Here is a 17,749-nt window from a genome sequence, read left to right on the forward strand (position 1 = left end):
CCAAGACTGGTTTATTGTTTATACGCATGAATACAACTTCAGTGTCTGACTCCACACTTAACACATGTGTCCAAAACAGATGCACTTTCACAGCTCTGTGTATTAAAGGACCAGTCTGTAAGACAGCTGATTGTTGACTGGCACTCACACAAACATTTTGAGAACCTCTGCATAGGATGAGCAGCTGGTGAAATAAAAGCAAAAATAAGGTTAAAAAAAAAGCAAGAAAACAACAACAACAAAAAAACCCAACTCACTGAACAATTACATAATCTCAAGACGCAATGGATGGATAATGTATCTCTGCAGGCTCTAGGAGAGCTACAGATCATTGTGGTGAATAAAATGAATCATTCAAAATACACACACAAAACCACATCTAACCTGCAGTGGGGCTGATTACTGTCCTAAGGGTGGTGCTGTGTTCAAACGTCATCTTTCTGTTTGTCTGCAGCACTTTTCGGGGTGTGAGTGTGCTCAGTGCGCATCATGACCATCTGCCCATCAAACTTCGGAAACATTTAGGAGATCCAGAGCAGAATATCTTTACAGCGTCTGACCGGATTGACATAAAAATTTAGTCAAAGCCTGATAAACAACTGAGGGTCCTGAAGTTGGTTTAATGCGTTCCTGTTGATAGCGTGTTCTGTTGCCACTCTTCAAATGAATCCTGGACGAACTTGCCATTCCTGTTCTCTCTGCTGTATAATTCCTATCTTTTAAGCGCAGTTATGGTGAAGCAACATGCATGTTAATATCTGCTTGTTTATGGCAGTACTGCTCACCTGACCCCGGGATGTTTTCCTGTTTAAAGCTTTCATTTTCTTTTTTGGAAAGTTCGTTAAATTTCCATTTAGTCAAATCCAATCGTATAGTGCAGTCATTGTGTACGCAGACACACGCTTTTGCATAAAGGTCGTAGATGACAGTCTGTGGATAGCAGCATCTTTTCATTGTTCAGTTTAATGAGGTGTTTACACTGGAATGTGGATAAAAACAACCTACCAATTATGAGTTTCCAGTTTCTTTTAAAATGGCTTGTGATTTCTCATTTTCTTTTTGAACTGCTGCTCAGAGTTGTCTTTGTCTCGATGCTTACCATACAAAACAAAACCTAATTGTGAAGAGGACTTCCTGCAGCCTAAAAGTGTGCATGACCATTCAGAAGAATAGAATAGTCCTCTATTATGTAGTATGTGAATGAATGAGCTTTATCAGTGCCAGTAGACAGATTTCAGGCTAGTTGTTCTCAACTGTTTCTAGTTTTTAATACTAAACTGATTTAACTGCTGGTAGCTTCATATCTGATGGCGTATATGAGTGGTATCAATCTTCTTATCAAACAAAAAATGTGTACATCCCTTTAAGACCATCCTTTTGTCACCTTTGTGCATCTATGTGACATCTTCAAAAAAACATTTGTCTTAATTCTTTATTAGACTTATCTCCTAACTTTCTCTCCATAATGACCTGCTGAGTGCCACGCATAGTGATCCATATAGGTGTCCAGCACCTTGTCTTTAAACTGCTTCAGTGCAGTTACTGGCACAACCTGATCCTCAGAGAGGATCCATAACAGCAACAACATCTGTGTCAGTGCCTGCTGGCATTTTTCTGCAGCAGCATTATGGTGAACTGTCAGTGAGTCACTGCTGAATACTGCCGATCTCGTCCCGTATCACTGCATGCACTTCTGTTTGAGATGACACCAGGAGCGTTCATTCTTTGTTGTTGTTGTAAATCGTTCTTGTTCCCAACATTAACAGTGTTCAGGACAACATTCTTTGGTGTGTCTGTAAAAACATGATATTCACCCACACTGTGGCTTCTTCCCACCATAGTTTTTGTTTTGTTTTACTGCAGTTTTCATTTATATATTATATATTCTACATTACATGTGTAGTTTGACCCAACGTGGCCGCATAGCTCAAAGCGCCTCTTAGCCTTTTGTGTTTGATTTTCCCAGTAAAAGTCAGCTTTTGTCAATATTAGTTCCCCCACATTTAAAATTACATAATTAATGTCCTCTGTGCAGTTTGTCACACTGACATGCCATCTGTTATTGTTTCACAGCAGACAGTGTGTGCATCACTGAGTCACTCTCCTTCAGTCAAAACGCTGATCGGACCCAACTCAACCCCGCTGTCATATTTATCCATTGATAAATATTTATGGCAGCACAAGCAATATCTTCATATCCAATAAAATGTTCCCAAAACGTGACTGCCCAGTGGAGCCTGAGGGTATTTTTAATAACACACGACTACATTACATTTGCTCAAATTTTTCAGTTGAAAGAAAATGCTCATGGGAAAGTTATACATTTTGACTGTTTCCATTTTGCTTTGTATCCATTCAAATTTAACAGCTGAATAGAAAATGTATGCATGCAAAATTGCTTGTTATCTGCTGCAAATAAATCAGGCTGCTACAGTATGTGGCTTTCCATCAAGACACTTTATTATTTCCTGACGAAACAGTGGATTTAAGGCATCAGGACAAAGTAGTGGCAGAAGCTGCAGCAAAGTTAGACAATTTTAGAAACATTCAGACAGGACAGGCCAAACAGGAACAGGTGAGATTGCTCAAAATTATGAAAATTATAAAACATTTTGTAAGGAAGCATTATTTTTATGATCTCTTTTTTAATAATTAATTCAACCAAAGACACGAAATTCAGAGGATTGTTGCCTGGAGGAGACGCTCCCGGTGTAGTGCACACAAACTATACATAAGACTTGAGATATGTCACTTAACAGTTGACTTATTATTGCCGTTGGGGGTTCTGGAATGTGGAGAAACAAGCGAGGCTTGTTCATGTGCAGTAATGTAACTTTAAGGATTGTCAATAGGACATATTCTCAGGGGGGGACATACTGTTCTCTGATCACTTAGGTTTCTTGATTTACCCAACGGCAGCCTTCTGGAAAAAGCAAATGAATTATTTACAGAAGTCAGTCTATGAGTGGAAAACAATAAACAAAAACAGCTCAAGGAGCTTCCAGTTATTAGTCCATCACATTTCATTAAGGCTCAGTGGGGGGGTTGCAGGGCCACATCTATAAAAACAAACAAGAAGGGCAAGATATTAACAGTCATACTGCCTGGTCCAGTATAAGACTGGTATGTGTGTGTCCTGACTACCTTCCTCACCATCACACAGTGCAGAGCACTGCTTCAGAAGAGCCCGTTAACCTGCTCAGTCTCAGGGTCCAGGTCGATGTCGTAGAAACAAGGCCTGGTGGGCAGGCCGGGAATCGTGGGCATCTGAGAAAAACAGTGAGGGAATACCGTTTTTAAATCACAGACAATTATATATGGTTGATTCTACTCATTCGTGTGCTGTTATATTGTAGACATATATAATGTAGCAAAACAAACAGACACAAAAACTTAAATTTACAAAATAAAGTGTGCATATCATGATGTGATTTGTAGTAGCAGAGCAGTGACAGTCCCACCCTGAGGCTTCCCTGAGATGAACCTGCCGCACAAGAACGCTTACCGTGCCGACCAGTGGGAACAGGAAGCCGGAGCCCACACTGGCTCGAATGTCTCTGATTGGCAGGATGAAACCTGTGGGCACACCCTTCTTGTCTGCTTCGTGAGAGAGCGACAGGTGAGTCTTCGCCATGCAGATTGGCAGATTGCCGAAACCCTGCAGGGAGAAAAGGAGACAGAACTTTATTGGATCTTACACAAAGGGATTCTTCATCCAGTAATGCTGACTTACACTGCCAGCACAAGCCAGAAAACAGGCCCGACAAGACAGATGACAGACACACATCGAGGAGAGGCGCTGACCTGTTTGGTGTAGAGCTCCACCTTGTGTTGAGCCTCTGGGAGAAGCTCAATGTCGTCCGCTCCGTAGATCTTCTGGCCAATTATTCGAATCTTGTCAGCGATGGGGAGCTGGAGAGGAATGTGAAGTATACACACTGCCGTGAGTCAAGTCGTCTTAAGTTGATCTGATGACTCAGTAATTCCAACCAGACCAGATGAGAACATTATTTTTTATCTTCAGTGTTGTTGATTATATATATTTTCTGGCAAATTAATCCATGTACTTGACCTCCAACAACCAAGGGATTTACAGAAAAGAAAACAGCAGGTGTGATGGGTCCATACCTCCAAATCATAGAGGAACTTAAAGTTGCTGGGGGCCTCAGAGGCCCTCTGGACAGCCTGACCCAGAGCCACCGCACCGGCTCCACCCTCAGCCCAGTGGAAGCAGCGCACAGCGTCAAAGGCTCCGGCGGCTTTGGCCATGCTGCAGACCAAGTCCAGCTCAGCCTCAGTGTCTGTCCTGAAGTGTGAAGCAGGATGACAGAAGACATTTGAGATATGAGGGTAAAGGACCTTTCTGATAATTCTGTCATCTCTCATCAACAGAGAGACTGTTTACAGTATACACAATCAATTTGATCACTCACTTGAAACTGTTTACAGCCACCACCACGGGCACGCCAAAGTGCTGTGCATTCTCTATCTGCTTCCTCATGTTGCTGCAGCCCTTCTCCAGTAGCTCAAGGTTCTACATGCAAGTACACGTAAACACACTTTTAAATAGGTCAACATAAATGTTTAATGTAGCTGCTTTTAAAAAAGAGAAGACTGTTTATCTTGAATATCTGTATAGTATAGTTGTATAATGTTTTCACCATACCATGCTGTCCAGATAGAATCTATTAAATACACAATGATTAATATCTGACATTATTCTACAGCTCATCAACAGAAATATATCTTTACAAATAAAGACCATATTTTGGTTGGCTGTTGTTATGCATTACCTCCTCGATGTATTCTTTAGGCAGCGGCATCCCGGCAGTGACCTGGAAGAAAATGTTTTTTCATTCAGTGAGTTCTTCAAATACTCGAACACTGAGATCTCCAAATCTTCAGAGACAGATTTGAATAGATTTCCCTCAGTTGTTTGCCTCGGGATTATTAAGATGCTATCAATGTGTGCTTGAGTGCTCTGTTACTGCAGGAGATGTAATTACAATCCCAGCAGTTTGTTGTCATTCCCTCAAGGAGGGTGCGACATTGTTTGTGTGCAGAAGGAAATTTTTTTGTGATTGTGTTGATGTGCTGATGCTCAGAGCTCATGATGGAGAAATGCAACATCATGCAAATTTATTTAAAAAAAAAAAGAAGAAAAAGAGAAAAAAGAAATAAGCCAGAGCATGAGTTTTTCCTTTTTTTTAGATAATTATCTTGTGATTAGGATGCTGAGGGGAACTCATGCAAACCCACCGTTGGTCCTCCTCCGTGCATCTTCAGGGCTCGGACAGTGGCCACCAGCACCACCACGTGAGGTCTCAGGCCTGAGTAGCGGCACTTGATGTTGAAGAACTTCTCCATGCCGATGTCAGCACCGAAGCCAGCCTCAGTCACTGTTGGGCAACATTGAGCATGGTTTTGATATGGTACTGCAATACAACATCTACTACATCCTCATTAGTACAATCAGCACTGGAAACCATCCACGGTAGCAGCACCAGATCAAGCAGGAAAAATCCATGCAAACATGCTATCAGCTATTTTCTAAGCTCCACTTACCTACAAAGCCCTCGGGTCCAACCAGCTTCAAAGCTATTTTATCAGCCAGGATGGAGGAGTTGCCATGGGCGATGTTGGCAAACGGGCCAGCGTGGACAAACACAGGGTTTCCCTGCAGATTCAGATGACTCACATGTGACACAATACCCATAACTCAGGGCAATGTCATCCCTCTGGCATGCAGGAAGGTTTGGATTATTAAAATACAAACAGACATTTTAAACCACAACAACAACAAGCAAATGGATCGCAGATTGGGAGATTGGTATATCAGTCTATAGAACGCACTCTAAGACTATAAATGCACATGATTTTAACATGCCTCAAAATACTCTAATGCTCTCGCACTCATTTCTTTTGGCTTGTACAGCTCTTTCAAGGAAGTTTTATAGGTTAGCAAAGCGTGTTTCACCCACCTCCAAGGTCTGCATCAGGTTTGGCTTGATGGCATCTTTCATTAGCACAGTTAGAGCACCACTCACACCCTACAGAGAGAAACCACACATTATAGCAGCCTTGTTTTAACAGTACTTAGATTGTCTGGTCACAGAGGAGACTCCAGCTCACTAACCAGGTCCTCAGTGGTGATGGGCTCTCCGCTGCGGCTGGTGGCCACGACCATCTTGGCCAGACGCTGACGCATGTCCTCCAGGCTGCTGGTGAGGGCGAGCACCGCCATGATTTCACTGGCCACCGTGATATCAAACTGGGCCTGAAGGATAGAGAGAGACATAGCGCATGTCAAATGTATTGTATTTTTCATTGTAAAGAGGATTACATGATACAATAGGATCTATCTAAACTGATATGTCTTTCTTTTACCGAACAGAAGCAACTGTAAAGTGACCCAATTTCCCCCCAGGAACAATTAAGCATTTCTGATTCCGATTTTCTATTATTACATAAAATGGTTCTTATTTATTGACAAACAGCTTTACAGATCTTTTTACCTCTCTTGTGTATCCCTTTTCAGTTGGTGACTGGCCAATAGTGATCTTCCTCAGGAAGCGATCATTAGTATCCAACACTAAATCAACACATAACAAGCACATGAGCATAGATGGATAGATAGATAGATTAATGAGGCAGACAATGTAAGGGTCATGAGTATTAGGAGATGTCTTCAGTGTTCATACCTCTCTGCCAGGTGACAGAGCTCGGCTCGATGTCCAGGCGGGCAAAGCGGGTGATCTCTTCCTCAGTCAGTGTGGAGGGATCAGTCTTTTCAATGCCTAGTTTCTAAATGAATAAAGAAAACTTAAATACTAGAAGTATGTCCTTCTCTGGGCTGTGTTAAGTTAAACTGAAACCTAAAACACCATCACTCACTTTAAGTCTGTTGATCTGGATGGGGGAGAAAGTTCTCTGTCCTCCACTGAGAGGGACCAGGCGGTTATACAGCGCCTGAGGATTTATACAGAGAGAGATGTAATCATCTCAATCCATTAACTAACCTGCAAATAGTGTATTATGACAGAAATAACAAGGTGGAGGACTCACCTTGTCAGATTGTGTAGCCTCGTGGAACATGCGAGCGTCAATGGCTGCAGCCACCAAGTTGTTGGCTGCTGTGATGGCGTGAATGTCACCGGTGAGATGGAGGTTAAACTAAAATGAACAGACCCATTAATTAAATGCAATCTTGGCCGTGAACAAATAACTTTTTTTTTTATCTTGAAACAGCAGTGTAGTACCTCTTCCATAGGGATGACTTGAGAGTATCCACCTCCTGCAGCACCACCTGTAGGTAGAAAACAAAATTGGAGGTTCATAAACCACCAAAAACGCCCATTTCAACAGCCTCTCAGTGAACGTACTTTACTCCAAAGCTCACCTTTAATACCAAAGGTGGGTCCCTGAGAGGGCTGTCGGACACACGCAAACACATTGAGCTTCATGTGGGCACCCAAGGCCTGCACCAAGCCGATGGTGGTGGTGCTCTTTCCTTCACCAAGAGGGGTGGGGGTAATTCTGCAGACAGAAAAAAATCATCAGCAGGGCCCTTCTGGTCTACTTTCTCATCCGTATTACATATACAAATAGCATATTTTTATGTACAAACAGAGACTAAATTTATAAACAATTTCAACACTTTCCCCAGACAGAAATCCTAGCATCCTACAGCCAAGTACAGTATAGCAGATAAAGTGCTGACTGCCTACCCAGTGACCACCACATATTTGCCGTCCGGCTGTGCCTGCAGACGTTTTATGATATTCAGCTGGACCTTGGCCTTAGTCTTGCCATAGAGCTCCACCTCATCGGACAGCAGGCCCACCTCTCTTGCTAGGCGGTCGATGGGCTTGGGCACACAGGAGCGTGAAATCACAATGTCGCTGTAGGGAGACAAAACACAAAATCACTTGCACAAAGGAGGAAAACAGGAGAGACTGAAAGAGCACATTCAGTGAGCAGTTCAAAAGATCAGCTGATCTTGCTTTTGGATTATTAAATTTAACAAATCATTCCGTGAGAAGTTAACAGAGCACATGACTAAGAAAGGGAAAATGAGGAGACAAACCTTGGCACGGGCCTCTGGAGGTTGAGCTTGGTGTAAGAAATGTTCCACTTCCCTGATTTATGGCTGTCCAGGAAACGCTTTGCGCTTAGCACTGTGTTCTAAAGACACACACAAACACATCAACATTTTTTGTTTTGTTTTACAATCTTGTATTCTCTGTTCTCATATAATCTGGATGCAGGCAAAGATAATACAGAGGCATCAGATAATTTAGCTGCAATAAAAAAATTCTGCAGCATTGTGGCAAATCAAGAAAAAATAACTGAAAGTGCAGATCCAGTTATGCTCTCAAAAATGTTAACACTATTAGGTGGTCTGATATGACATACACAACAACAAGCACCTGACAAATAGGGACTGTGTAGTTCAGGACCTTACCGCCATCAGCATGGCCACAGTCATGGGTCCCACACCACCAGGCACAGGGGTGATGAAGCCGGCCTGCTCCTTAGCTGAGGCGTAGTGGACGTCCCCCACCACCCGCTTCCCACTTGCTTTAGTCTCGTCTGAAAGCCACAGAGAGAAGTTCTGATGAAGACACCGTAAAGGTTACCTCTGACCTTTAAAGTGGACTGAATAGCTCGAGGAAGTCCAACCTGGAATGTGGTTGATTCCACAATCAATGACCACTGCTCCCTTCTTGATCCAGTCTCCTTTTACCATCTCTGCTTTCCCAATACCAACAACCAGGATGTCTGCTTTGCCAACCTAGACGAAAAAACAGCGATGGACAACAAGAGAACGGAATATGTAACAACAGCCGTGTTTACATGGCCCCTAAAATTCCAATAATATTCAGAATAATAGTAATAACTATTCAGAAACATGTCTTTGTTCAAAAGTTAGCTTTTTTGGGAAAGACAGCCCTGTCTGGGTGTGTTTGAACTAAACCTATTCACACCAGATAAAATACGCCTACATGAAAACATCAGAGCTCACATTACAGTCTCTGCTTGCTTTGATGTGTGGGCACATAATGGCTAATGCGACTGGGGTGGAGGTGTGACTGATGTACCTCTCCAGGTAGATCAGCGGTTTTAGAGTGGCAGGTGGTGACGGTGGCATGGTTCCACAGCAGCAGGTCGTGCATCGGTGCGCCCACAATCTTGCTGCGGCCGATCACTACCGCTCTCTTCCCCGCCACGGACACACCTGTAGACGTGTGAAGTGGACGATCCATCGATTAATTCTCACCTCACAGCACAGATGTTTTTTGTTTTTTTCTTCTTCTTAGAGGATGTGTTGGAGTGTTAATTGCTATGGGTTTACCAGTCTGTCTGATCAGCTCCATGCAGCCATTTGGTGTGCAGGGGATGAAGCAGTCGCCCAGGTCCCCACGAGACAGCTTCCCCGCATTTATGCTAGTCAGCCTGTGCATGGACCGGAACACATTTTTTTTTTCTTTTAACCAGACTTGAAGGACACAAAGAAACCTTCAAAACAGGAGAAAGCAACTCAATCTTTAATCAGTGTCTGTGCCTACCCATCTACATCCTTCTCTGGGGCCACAGCATTGGTGACTTTCTCTGTGTCGATCTTGTGGATGGAGTCTAAGGGCAGCTGCACGATGAGGCCGTGGAAAGACGAGTTCTCATTCACCTCTGTGATGCTGTGAAGAACCTGCAGACAGACATGCAGTCAAGTAGTTTTGTTACTGTGTTAACCTTACAACTTGTTATGGCGCCAACAGCATGGCAAATCCCAAACTTCACTTTAGTCTAACTGTGCTGAAAACATCATTAACAGTATAATTTAAGGACCTGCAGACTTTACTGGGCACTATAACAAAATCAAACAGTGTCTTATTTTGTGTGTGTGTCATGCAGAAGAATAGAACAAAAGATGGTAACATTTCAAATCCATCCTCACCTCCTCCTCTGTTGCAGTCTTGGGAAGTCTCATATGTGTGGCATTTATTCCAATCTGTGTACACAGAAGGAGAGATTAGGTTGGGTAATAGAACTGATTACAAGCAGTGTTAAGTAGAAGCGCGGTGTAAATATGGAATGACGACAAAATGATATTTTCACCTCTGCTGCTGCCTTCAACTTCATGCTAATGTACAGATTCGAATCATCGCGGTCTCCAACCTGCAAAGACACAAAGCATCACTTTGCCTGCCTGCATGAAGGAATATTATTTTTTTCGTAACCACACTGTGCAGCCCGACCTTGCAGAAGAACACAATGGCACTCACAAGACCCTAATTCTTACCTTCTTATCTCCATGAGAAAGTACAAAGTAGTTTAAAAAAACTTCCCATTCTACACTTACTTGTAAAACCACTAAACCAGGTCTGAAGTTGGGGTCCTGAAGTTTCATCTGCTCCACATCCTTCTTCAAGCGTTCCCTCACCTGCCTGTGAACCGAAGAATAAAATCCCAACAGGAGTTTTAATCTGTATGCAGTGACAGGTGGACCATAACAAAGAAAATGAATAGGACCAGATGGTACACAAGCCAACTGCCGAAATCCATTTTCTTTCCCATGTAATGGTTGCAGATTTTGTTTTCAGATGAATGCCATCTGGATATCTCCCAGTTAAAATTGGTAAACATTCTCCAGGCCACAGCCATCAATCTTTGGTCTCTGCTTTATCTTTATGCGTTTCATGGTTTGTTAGGGCAGTCGTGGCTGATCAGATGCCATACAATTGGGAGATTAGGCGACCACTCAGAGACTAAACAGAGGGACTGACGCAAAGTGACTGGACTTTAGCTTCTGTTCACACAATCAATCATACAACTAACCAGCTTTATTGATCTCATCCACTGTGGCAGAGAGACAGAACGTGATCACTTAAAAAGATCCTCAGATAGGCAGATTATCCTGTTTAAAACACAGTGTGCGTCACATGAGCTCAATTGGCCATGATGATAGTTGTGATTAATATTGATTACTTTTAAATATGGATGCATGACTCCAATTTGAACTACCTTTCAAGTAGCCTCACAGTGCTGTTTCCCTAGTGACCTTTGTTTGATTAGTGTTTTAATTTCCAAAGGTTCAACGGATTATCAAACAGTATTAGGATAAGAATTAGGAAATAATTCTTAAATACTGGGTTATTACAGAGTAATATCATTTTACTCCCACTCAACTTTACCTAATCCCACAATGTTTTAGTTTTTCTTTTAGTTGTATCATTTAGTGTTTGTTTTTTTGCAGCTCTTCATTTGTTGTTGCTCTTTCTTTTCACTTTGTGAAGCACTTTGTATCCCTGTTTAGTTAAGTGCTATATCATTATTGTTATCATTAATCTTAAAAAAATTCTGGATGATCTTCATTTAGAACATCAGCCGTTCCAAATGAAAAAACATCTTACCTTTTCTAAAAGGCAAAGATGCAGAGTGGAACAATAACAATACATTATTTAATCAATATAGTGGAAAAAATGTACAGTAGCATTACTACTGAAACTTGCTGACACAGCATTTGACATATAAGGTGCACTGTGTTGCTGTTTTACTCAGAGTCATAACAATCCTCATCACAATGACGGATGATAAAAATTGTCTGTTCTGATATCTTCTTTCCTAGTCACTGATCAACTAAGACCATATACCAATCAACAAAGGACATTCATACAATACACAGTACTGGTGCTGCCATGCTTTGATTGTTGCCACAGTGTTAAATCCTCTGAAGAACAAACATTTTGATAGGGGCCCATAGCAAACCTGCTCCTCCTAACTTATCAATAAACCTCTGTCTCTGTGGATCACTTGTCCAGGACGATGAACTGTCTGTCATCTTTTGTTGAGCTTCAGAGATAATGAATCTAGATGCGCCTACATTTTGAAGGCATGCAGATCTGTGGAGAGGCTGTGCGTGCAGCATAAAATAATTACACTAATGAGGACGGTGAGGAGAAGTTAACAGGCTGCAGGCTGTCAGGTCTTGTGACAAGCACGTGCAACTGAATGTCCAACACTTCGTGGTCTCTTTTCCAAATACACAAGCTCAGCCTTAACTTGGATTCAGTCAATATTTGGCCTATGAAACATAAATAAACCCATTTGCAGACTGAACTCAAACATTAGAACAAAAAGTGTATGACTGCTTGTTTTATGAGGGCTGTTTGCCAGCCTAACCACATGAGGTCACTGGTCCAACAGGGCAAAGATCATATCCCACCATCACAGCTTCTTACATAATGCTGCAGGATTTACAGTCATTCAATCTGAAGTTTCCAGTGGCCCTAACCATATGGGGTACTATCAAATTGTGAGGAGTCACATGTCAGTACATGAAGTTTGAACACATTTAACGTTGGACTAATCAAGATAACCGTCAGGAAAACAAATTCCCCATGCAACTTTAGAAGTAGTCCCCTGGGATTTATCAGCTGGTTATCAACAATAAACAGCTAGACATGCTAACACACTTCATTCACGTGGACAGCGTCATTCATGTACAACTAATTCAAACTAATGTATGATACTGTTGTGAATCTGTTATGAATAAAAACTGCATGCAAAATGTGCACAAGGCAGGGACAATGTAAAAAAGTGACGTTAACTTCAGCTGTAAGTTAGTTAAGATAGCCAATTAGCTGCTTAGTTAGCGAGTACACAGCCACATGTTTCGTCAGGTAGGTTGCATTCATTTAGCCATCTGTGCATTAATAACCGTTCAGGATAAAATATTAAACTTACGCTGAAACCTCTTTCCCGCTTATGATTTGAGTCGACATCTCTTGGTGCTGAAAGTGTTGTAGGGTGCTGTTATCTCCTGCTCGCTGCCTGACAAGAAGAAGAGCGTGGTGGTGATTCGTACCAAAAACTTAAGTTTAGCGAGAAGGCGGCCGAGTCAAAGTTGGTAACGCAGGCTCTGTTCAAAAGCCCCACGGCACCGATGAAAATCTGCGTATTAACTTTCAGGAATAGCGTCGGACGTAGGACGTAGCCTCGCGAGTGGGCAAGGCGACGGGAAAGGGCGGGGCTTACACGCCTACTGTCAACTCTGTAAGCCAATCACATACTTATTATAACGCGCTAGTTTAACCTTTTAACCAATGGCGTTCCCAGTTCTGCAACACCCCCACAAGTGGGCGGGACGTCAGCAGACGTGAGCGACACTGAGCATCAGCAGAGGGCAGCACTCTATTTACACACCGCTTGGGGGGAAAAAAAGACAACAGTAGTGTTTTCAAAGGGACAACTTAACGTTTTATCGAGCTTGTTCTCATGCTTACAAAGTTTCTTCATTGTAATATTCATTAGAAAGTGCAGTAGATACAATACTTACATATCTGGCTTTACATCCGGTGTAAGACATGAAGAAATACAGAGAGCAATGGAGAGTACACTCTGTGTTTTGAGTGACAACGAAGACTTCCAAACGCTGATATCAAACACTGCGAACAGTCTCCACTTCGAAAGGTAAGTCGAGACCAGCTGCTAATTTGTAGAGCACACATGTTCTTTGGGCTCTGTCTGTTCCCCGGAGGATTAGTGGACGTAACTCGTCATTGCGTGACTTGTTTTGTTATCGAAGCTAACTTCCATTTATTTACATAGCCTCTGTGGCTCTACTGTCCACGTCCATCGATACACCAAACTAAACAGACCACCTCTTGTCTGCTTTTCTGCTCCTTTGCTTCAGGTCTAAGACGTTGTTTGAGGAAATTCGTGCTTCCATTAACAGCAATGATGAAGAGGACCGCTCCTTTTGGAGGCCTGTGCTACCTTGGGGTGGCGTCCTCACCATTAAGGCAGGACGCAAAGCCCTGTCATGCACCCCCCTGTACGTGAAAATCAACCTTAAAAACACATGCACCATCGATGGCTTCCTCATGATCCTGTATGTGATCCTGCGGGAAAACCAGGGCTTTCCCAGGGAGCTGGCAGTCTTCCTCGGCAAACCGTTTGTGGAGCATTTCCTCTACCTGATGGACTCCTGTGACTACACCACGGTGAAGATGCTGTGGATCTGGGACAGGATGTCTAAAAGGCAGTACCGCTCTGAGATCCGCCAGGCAGCGCTGGTGATCGACCTGTTTGGTAATGAACACAGGAACTTCACAGAGAACCTAGAGAACCTCATGTCCAACATACAGGAGAGCCTGTGCACCAACTGGAGCTGCCCAACCCGCTTCCAGGAGTCCATCAAGACTACAATCAACATCAGGTACTATAATACTGCACACAGGCAATGTAATACCCCGGTGCCACAAAGTGAACTTCACCCTGCTCACATTAGGACAGGGTTACACAAACAACTGTCTACTTTTTTTTTCTGTATCAGATGTTAAAAATATCAAATTTCCTAGTGGACTTTGGTGCAGTTGGCCCTCTTCAGCACTTGGAACATCACTCGGGATATAGGTCAGCTGGTGTGCAGCTCTATTTTAGGCACCGCTTGACTTGAACTTTAAAGATCTCCACCCATTAATTTGTGAGAATCCATGAATTGTTTCAATCTGGGGTATTTTTCGTTTCACATAGCAGGTCTGTCTTAGTTACCAGAGTGTTGTTGTTGTGTATTTTTATCTCACTCTGATATTTTCCCCGCAGCCCTCCTCATGAGCTGCCTCACAGAGACCCCATTCAGTCGGCCGTAGACGAGTTCTTCTGCCCCAAGCTCGTACTCTGCTCACAACTGGGGTGAGGCATGTGAAGGATGTTGTATCTTCTAATGCATTTCAGTCTTATTCCGCCTCGTGACAAATTATCTGCTTCTAACAGGTGTGATGGTCTGAGAGAATTCTCTCAGAGGGTTTTCTGCCATGGACCTCCACCCTTTGTCATTCTTAACATGCAGCAGTGGAAGTCAGAGGAACTGTCCTATGTCCCATACCATCTGGCTCTCTGTCAGCACAGGTACGAGGCTTCCATGTCGTGTTTCTGTTTGCTCGGTATTCATTACCATGTTTTAGTCAAACAGACACAGGACACAGATAAAAAAGATTTTTTAAAAAACAAAAAAAAACAGGATGATCTGATCTTTATAATAATAATGATAACTTTATTGTATAGCTGTTTTTAAAATACACAGTAACAAATTGTGTTATAACTAATAAATGTCCTCACTATTATTTATGCTCTTACTTTTGGTTTCCTTGTCAGCATTAAAAAAAAAAACAACTTTTTTCCTCCACAGATATTCACTGGAGGGCGCCACACTCTTCAACAAGGAGGAGCATCACTACTCTGCAGCCTTCCAGATAGACGGCTGCTGGATGCACTATGACGGTCTGAGGGGAGACAATCTGATCCTGCTACACAAGCCGCCAGAGCTCCTGCTGCTGTCCTCTCTGGTCTACATACGCACGTCTGACAAGTGAACTCAAAGCATTAGTCCACCCCTCTTACAAATCTTTCGTTACAGCAATACCTTTTAATTACGTGTTATGATTTTGATTTAAGAAAATAATATAATTCTTGTCAGCTATTGCTTCCTATGTTCCACCTGAACACTTGCAGAAATCTTACTGTGCCAAAAAGAAATAACTTCTTTTTGGCCATGCTTGGAATCCAAGAATGTATTGGACTATAATAGTTCTAGGTTGATTTGCATAAATCAAGCACATCTTTGGCATATACAGTTGAGTACCTGATAAGCAGCCTCGTACAAGAGATGATCTATCACATTCCCGTCAAATTTTGATGTTTAACTTTTTTCTTTTCTTTTCTTTTTTTTTTTTTTTACATTTATGCCTTTTCCTACAATAAAAAAGGGTGCTTTTTCTATTTACACTTTGGTCTGAAGTCCAACTTAACAAGGCCAAGGTTCATGTCAGGTTAATATGTTGTTGAAGATGTTTAAATTGTAGGCAAGCATTTAATATGATGAGTACATGTTAAAATACAAAGATTGAGGGCAGTCTGAAATGGGGCTTGGCGATAGTCTTAGCAAAAGCACTTCATAAATGCAAGGACTGGGTATCAAATATAAATATATCAATATTTTGGACGCAATTGCAAACATCTTCGGGATGACTGTTTGTACTTTAAAGGTGCAATACGTATATTGGTTTAAACATTCAGGAATTAACCAAAAATATCAACAGAATGTGAAGACATAACAGTTTTGATGTTACAATGAGAATGTGTATGTATTTTGTTGCAGAGATATACACTGAAGTAGCATGCTAACCAGCTAGCCCTGTGCTGCACTGCTGTGCAAGCAGTGTAAACAGCCAAACTCCCCAGGTGGTCCAGCTTACTGCACTGCTAACTAAGCTAACTATCTGACAGAGACTACAGTCATGGAACAGAATGCAGCTAGGGGCAGTTGGCAGCTACTTTGACCGTACAAATTCAACAGGTAGCTAATCTTTACATATTGCTCCTTTAACGTAATTAGATTTTTGATAAATAATTATCAGTAATGGGGATATAATGATGAAGTGGGTAGTATCAAATCATCATCAGTATCAAAGGATGATACTTATGTCATATCCCAATATTACAATATAATATTGGTATATTGACCAGCCCTAATGTCTCTTTTCTGACATTACAAGCTTAAATGTAACCTGTTTAGCTTCTAGAGCACTGAGCATTTGAGTTTAAGCATTAGCTCAGCACACCACTGTCACTATCACAGGGAATATGTATTTGCATGTTTGTTTTTTATATAACCTCAGTGCCTCTGCAAAGGGACATGTTGGAAAGGAAATCCTGTCAAATGTAAATCCTTTATCATGATGAGTTTTCAATTGCTGTTTTTCTACACTGAGACTGACTTTGAAATGCAAATACAAATATTTTGGAGTACACTGGTGTTATTTTTTCACACAGCTTGTGCATTGCATGGATGGGTACAACGGGAGCCACATAAAAGCAGACGGTAACCTTTTAAGGCAGGCATTTATTTTAAACCGGGTACAACTGCACCACACAAACTGACTAAAATGTATGTAAAATGTCTTCAATCAAAACATGAGCAAATGTGAAAAGCTACTGTTTCTACACCTAAGGTTATCTTGTACTTCCAGTATTAATCCACAGGATATAAAATTCAAGATCATCACCTTACTCCAGACACACAATGGGGGGAAATGTAAAAGAAGCAGAGTGGTCATTTGGCTAACATTGACATCAGTTTCAAAGGATTTTTTTTTTCTTTCAGACACAAACATCAGAGTGGCAGTCCATTGCAGACCAGGTGTTAGTCATCCATCTGCTTTCTTTGAACAAGCACTTTGGTGAAAGTGGTGGCAAAAACATGACATTGGTTAGGCCATAATAAAAACGCATACAAACTCAATGTTAACATCCCTTCTTTTTGCAGATTCACGTTTGCAGATTTTCATCGGCTTCTCTTCCGAAACTCAATAAAGTAGTAGTTAGTGTACACCACAGAATTCTCATGACATTGTACAGAACAGCTAGATGAATCATGGCAGCAGCACATAATTACGCCTGCGTGATTTGTGCTGTGGCTGTGAAGTGACTAACAAAAACCAGTACAAGAGATAATCAGGTTACACAACATAAACAATACAAATCATAACGATCATAAATACAAAAATAAGTCATTCACATCTTTCTAAAATAAAATGACATGTTTGCAGAGACACATTTGGGTTGCTTATGTGTTCAAAATAAAACAGAAATCAAGAGGAAAGTACTTCATATCGTGATGCAAACAATCCGCAACAAACTAAATGTCTCACCAGTGACAGCCTGACAAATGTCATTAAAGTTCTGTCTG

At 41.8% G+C, this 17,749-nt stretch overlaps 2 protein-coding genes across 2 annotated transcripts; one reads left to right on the plus strand and one right to left on the minus strand.

Moving 5' to 3' along the window:
• Positions 1 to 2,436: 2,436 nt before the first annotated feature.
• Positions 2,437 to 12,913, minus strand: mthfd1b (methylenetetrahydrofolate dehydrogenase (NADP+ dependent) 1b). The gene is made up of 28 exons (XM_037071931.1): positions 12,745 to 12,913; positions 10,361 to 10,445; positions 10,117 to 10,176; positions 9,956 to 10,009; positions 9,570 to 9,706; positions 9,356 to 9,456; positions 9,102 to 9,238; positions 8,683 to 8,794; positions 8,465 to 8,592; positions 8,087 to 8,184; positions 7,728 to 7,901; positions 7,400 to 7,536; positions 7,260 to 7,306; positions 7,066 to 7,173; positions 6,895 to 6,969; positions 6,702 to 6,804; positions 6,516 to 6,592; positions 6,137 to 6,277; positions 5,982 to 6,050; positions 5,566 to 5,677; positions 5,260 to 5,399; positions 4,794 to 4,835; positions 4,434 to 4,534; positions 4,129 to 4,306; positions 3,805 to 3,912; positions 3,506 to 3,658; positions 3,154 to 3,267; positions 2,437 to 3,059 (listed from the first exon to the last, which is right to left on the minus strand). Exons 1-27 carry the CDS (start codon positions 12,780 to 12,782, stop codon positions 3,178 to 3,180), a joined length of 2,805 nt encoding a protein of 934 aa, XP_036927826.1. The 5' UTR covers positions 12,783 to 12,913; the 3' UTR covers positions 2,437 to 3,059; positions 3,154 to 3,177.
• Positions 12,914 to 13,154: 241 nt separating this feature from the next.
• Positions 13,155 to 16,809, plus strand: c16h14orf28 (chromosome 16 C14orf28 homolog). The gene is made up of 5 exons (XM_037071950.1): positions 13,155 to 13,470; positions 13,694 to 14,218; positions 14,605 to 14,694; positions 14,776 to 14,910; positions 15,191 to 16,809. The coding sequence occupies exons 1-5, from the start codon at positions 13,385 to 13,387 to the stop codon at positions 15,372 to 15,374; spliced, it is 1,020 nt and encodes a 339-aa protein (XP_036927845.1). The 5' UTR covers positions 13,155 to 13,384; the 3' UTR covers positions 15,375 to 16,809.
• The last annotated feature ends 940 nt before the right edge of the window (positions 16,810 to 17,749 follow it).

The sequence above is a fragment of the Acanthopagrus latus genome, chromosome 16 (genome assembly GCF_904848185.1).
Source record: "Acanthopagrus latus isolate v.2019 chromosome 16, fAcaLat1.1, whole genome shotgun sequence".
NCBI classification, from domain to species: domain Eukaryota; kingdom Metazoa; phylum Chordata; class Actinopteri; order Spariformes; family Sparidae; genus Acanthopagrus; species Acanthopagrus latus.

Coding starts and splice junctions, on each gene's coding strand:
- mthfd1b (XM_037071931.1), bottom strand. CDS start 12,782: ATGTCGACTCAAATCATAAGCGGGAAAGAGGTTTCAGC. Junction 8,593..8,682: donor TGGAATCAACCACATTCCAG/GTTGGACTTCCT, acceptor TGTGGCTTTCAG/ACGAGACTAAAGCAAGTGGG. Junction 7,902..8,086: donor CTCCAGAGGCCCGTGCCAAG/GTTTGTCTCCTC, acceptor GTCTCCCTACAG/CGACATTGTGATTTCACGCT.
- c16h14orf28 (XM_037071950.1), top strand. CDS start 13,385: ATGGAGAGTACACTCTGTGTTTTGAGTGACAACGAAGACTTCCAAACG. Junction 14,695..14,775: donor GTACTCTGCTCACAACTGGG/GTGAGGCATGTG, acceptor TGCTTCTAACAG/GTGTGATGGTCTGAGAGAAT. Junction 14,911..15,190: donor CTGGCTCTCTGTCAGCACAG/GTACGAGGCTTC, acceptor TTTCCTCCACAG/ATATTCACTGGAGGGCGCCA.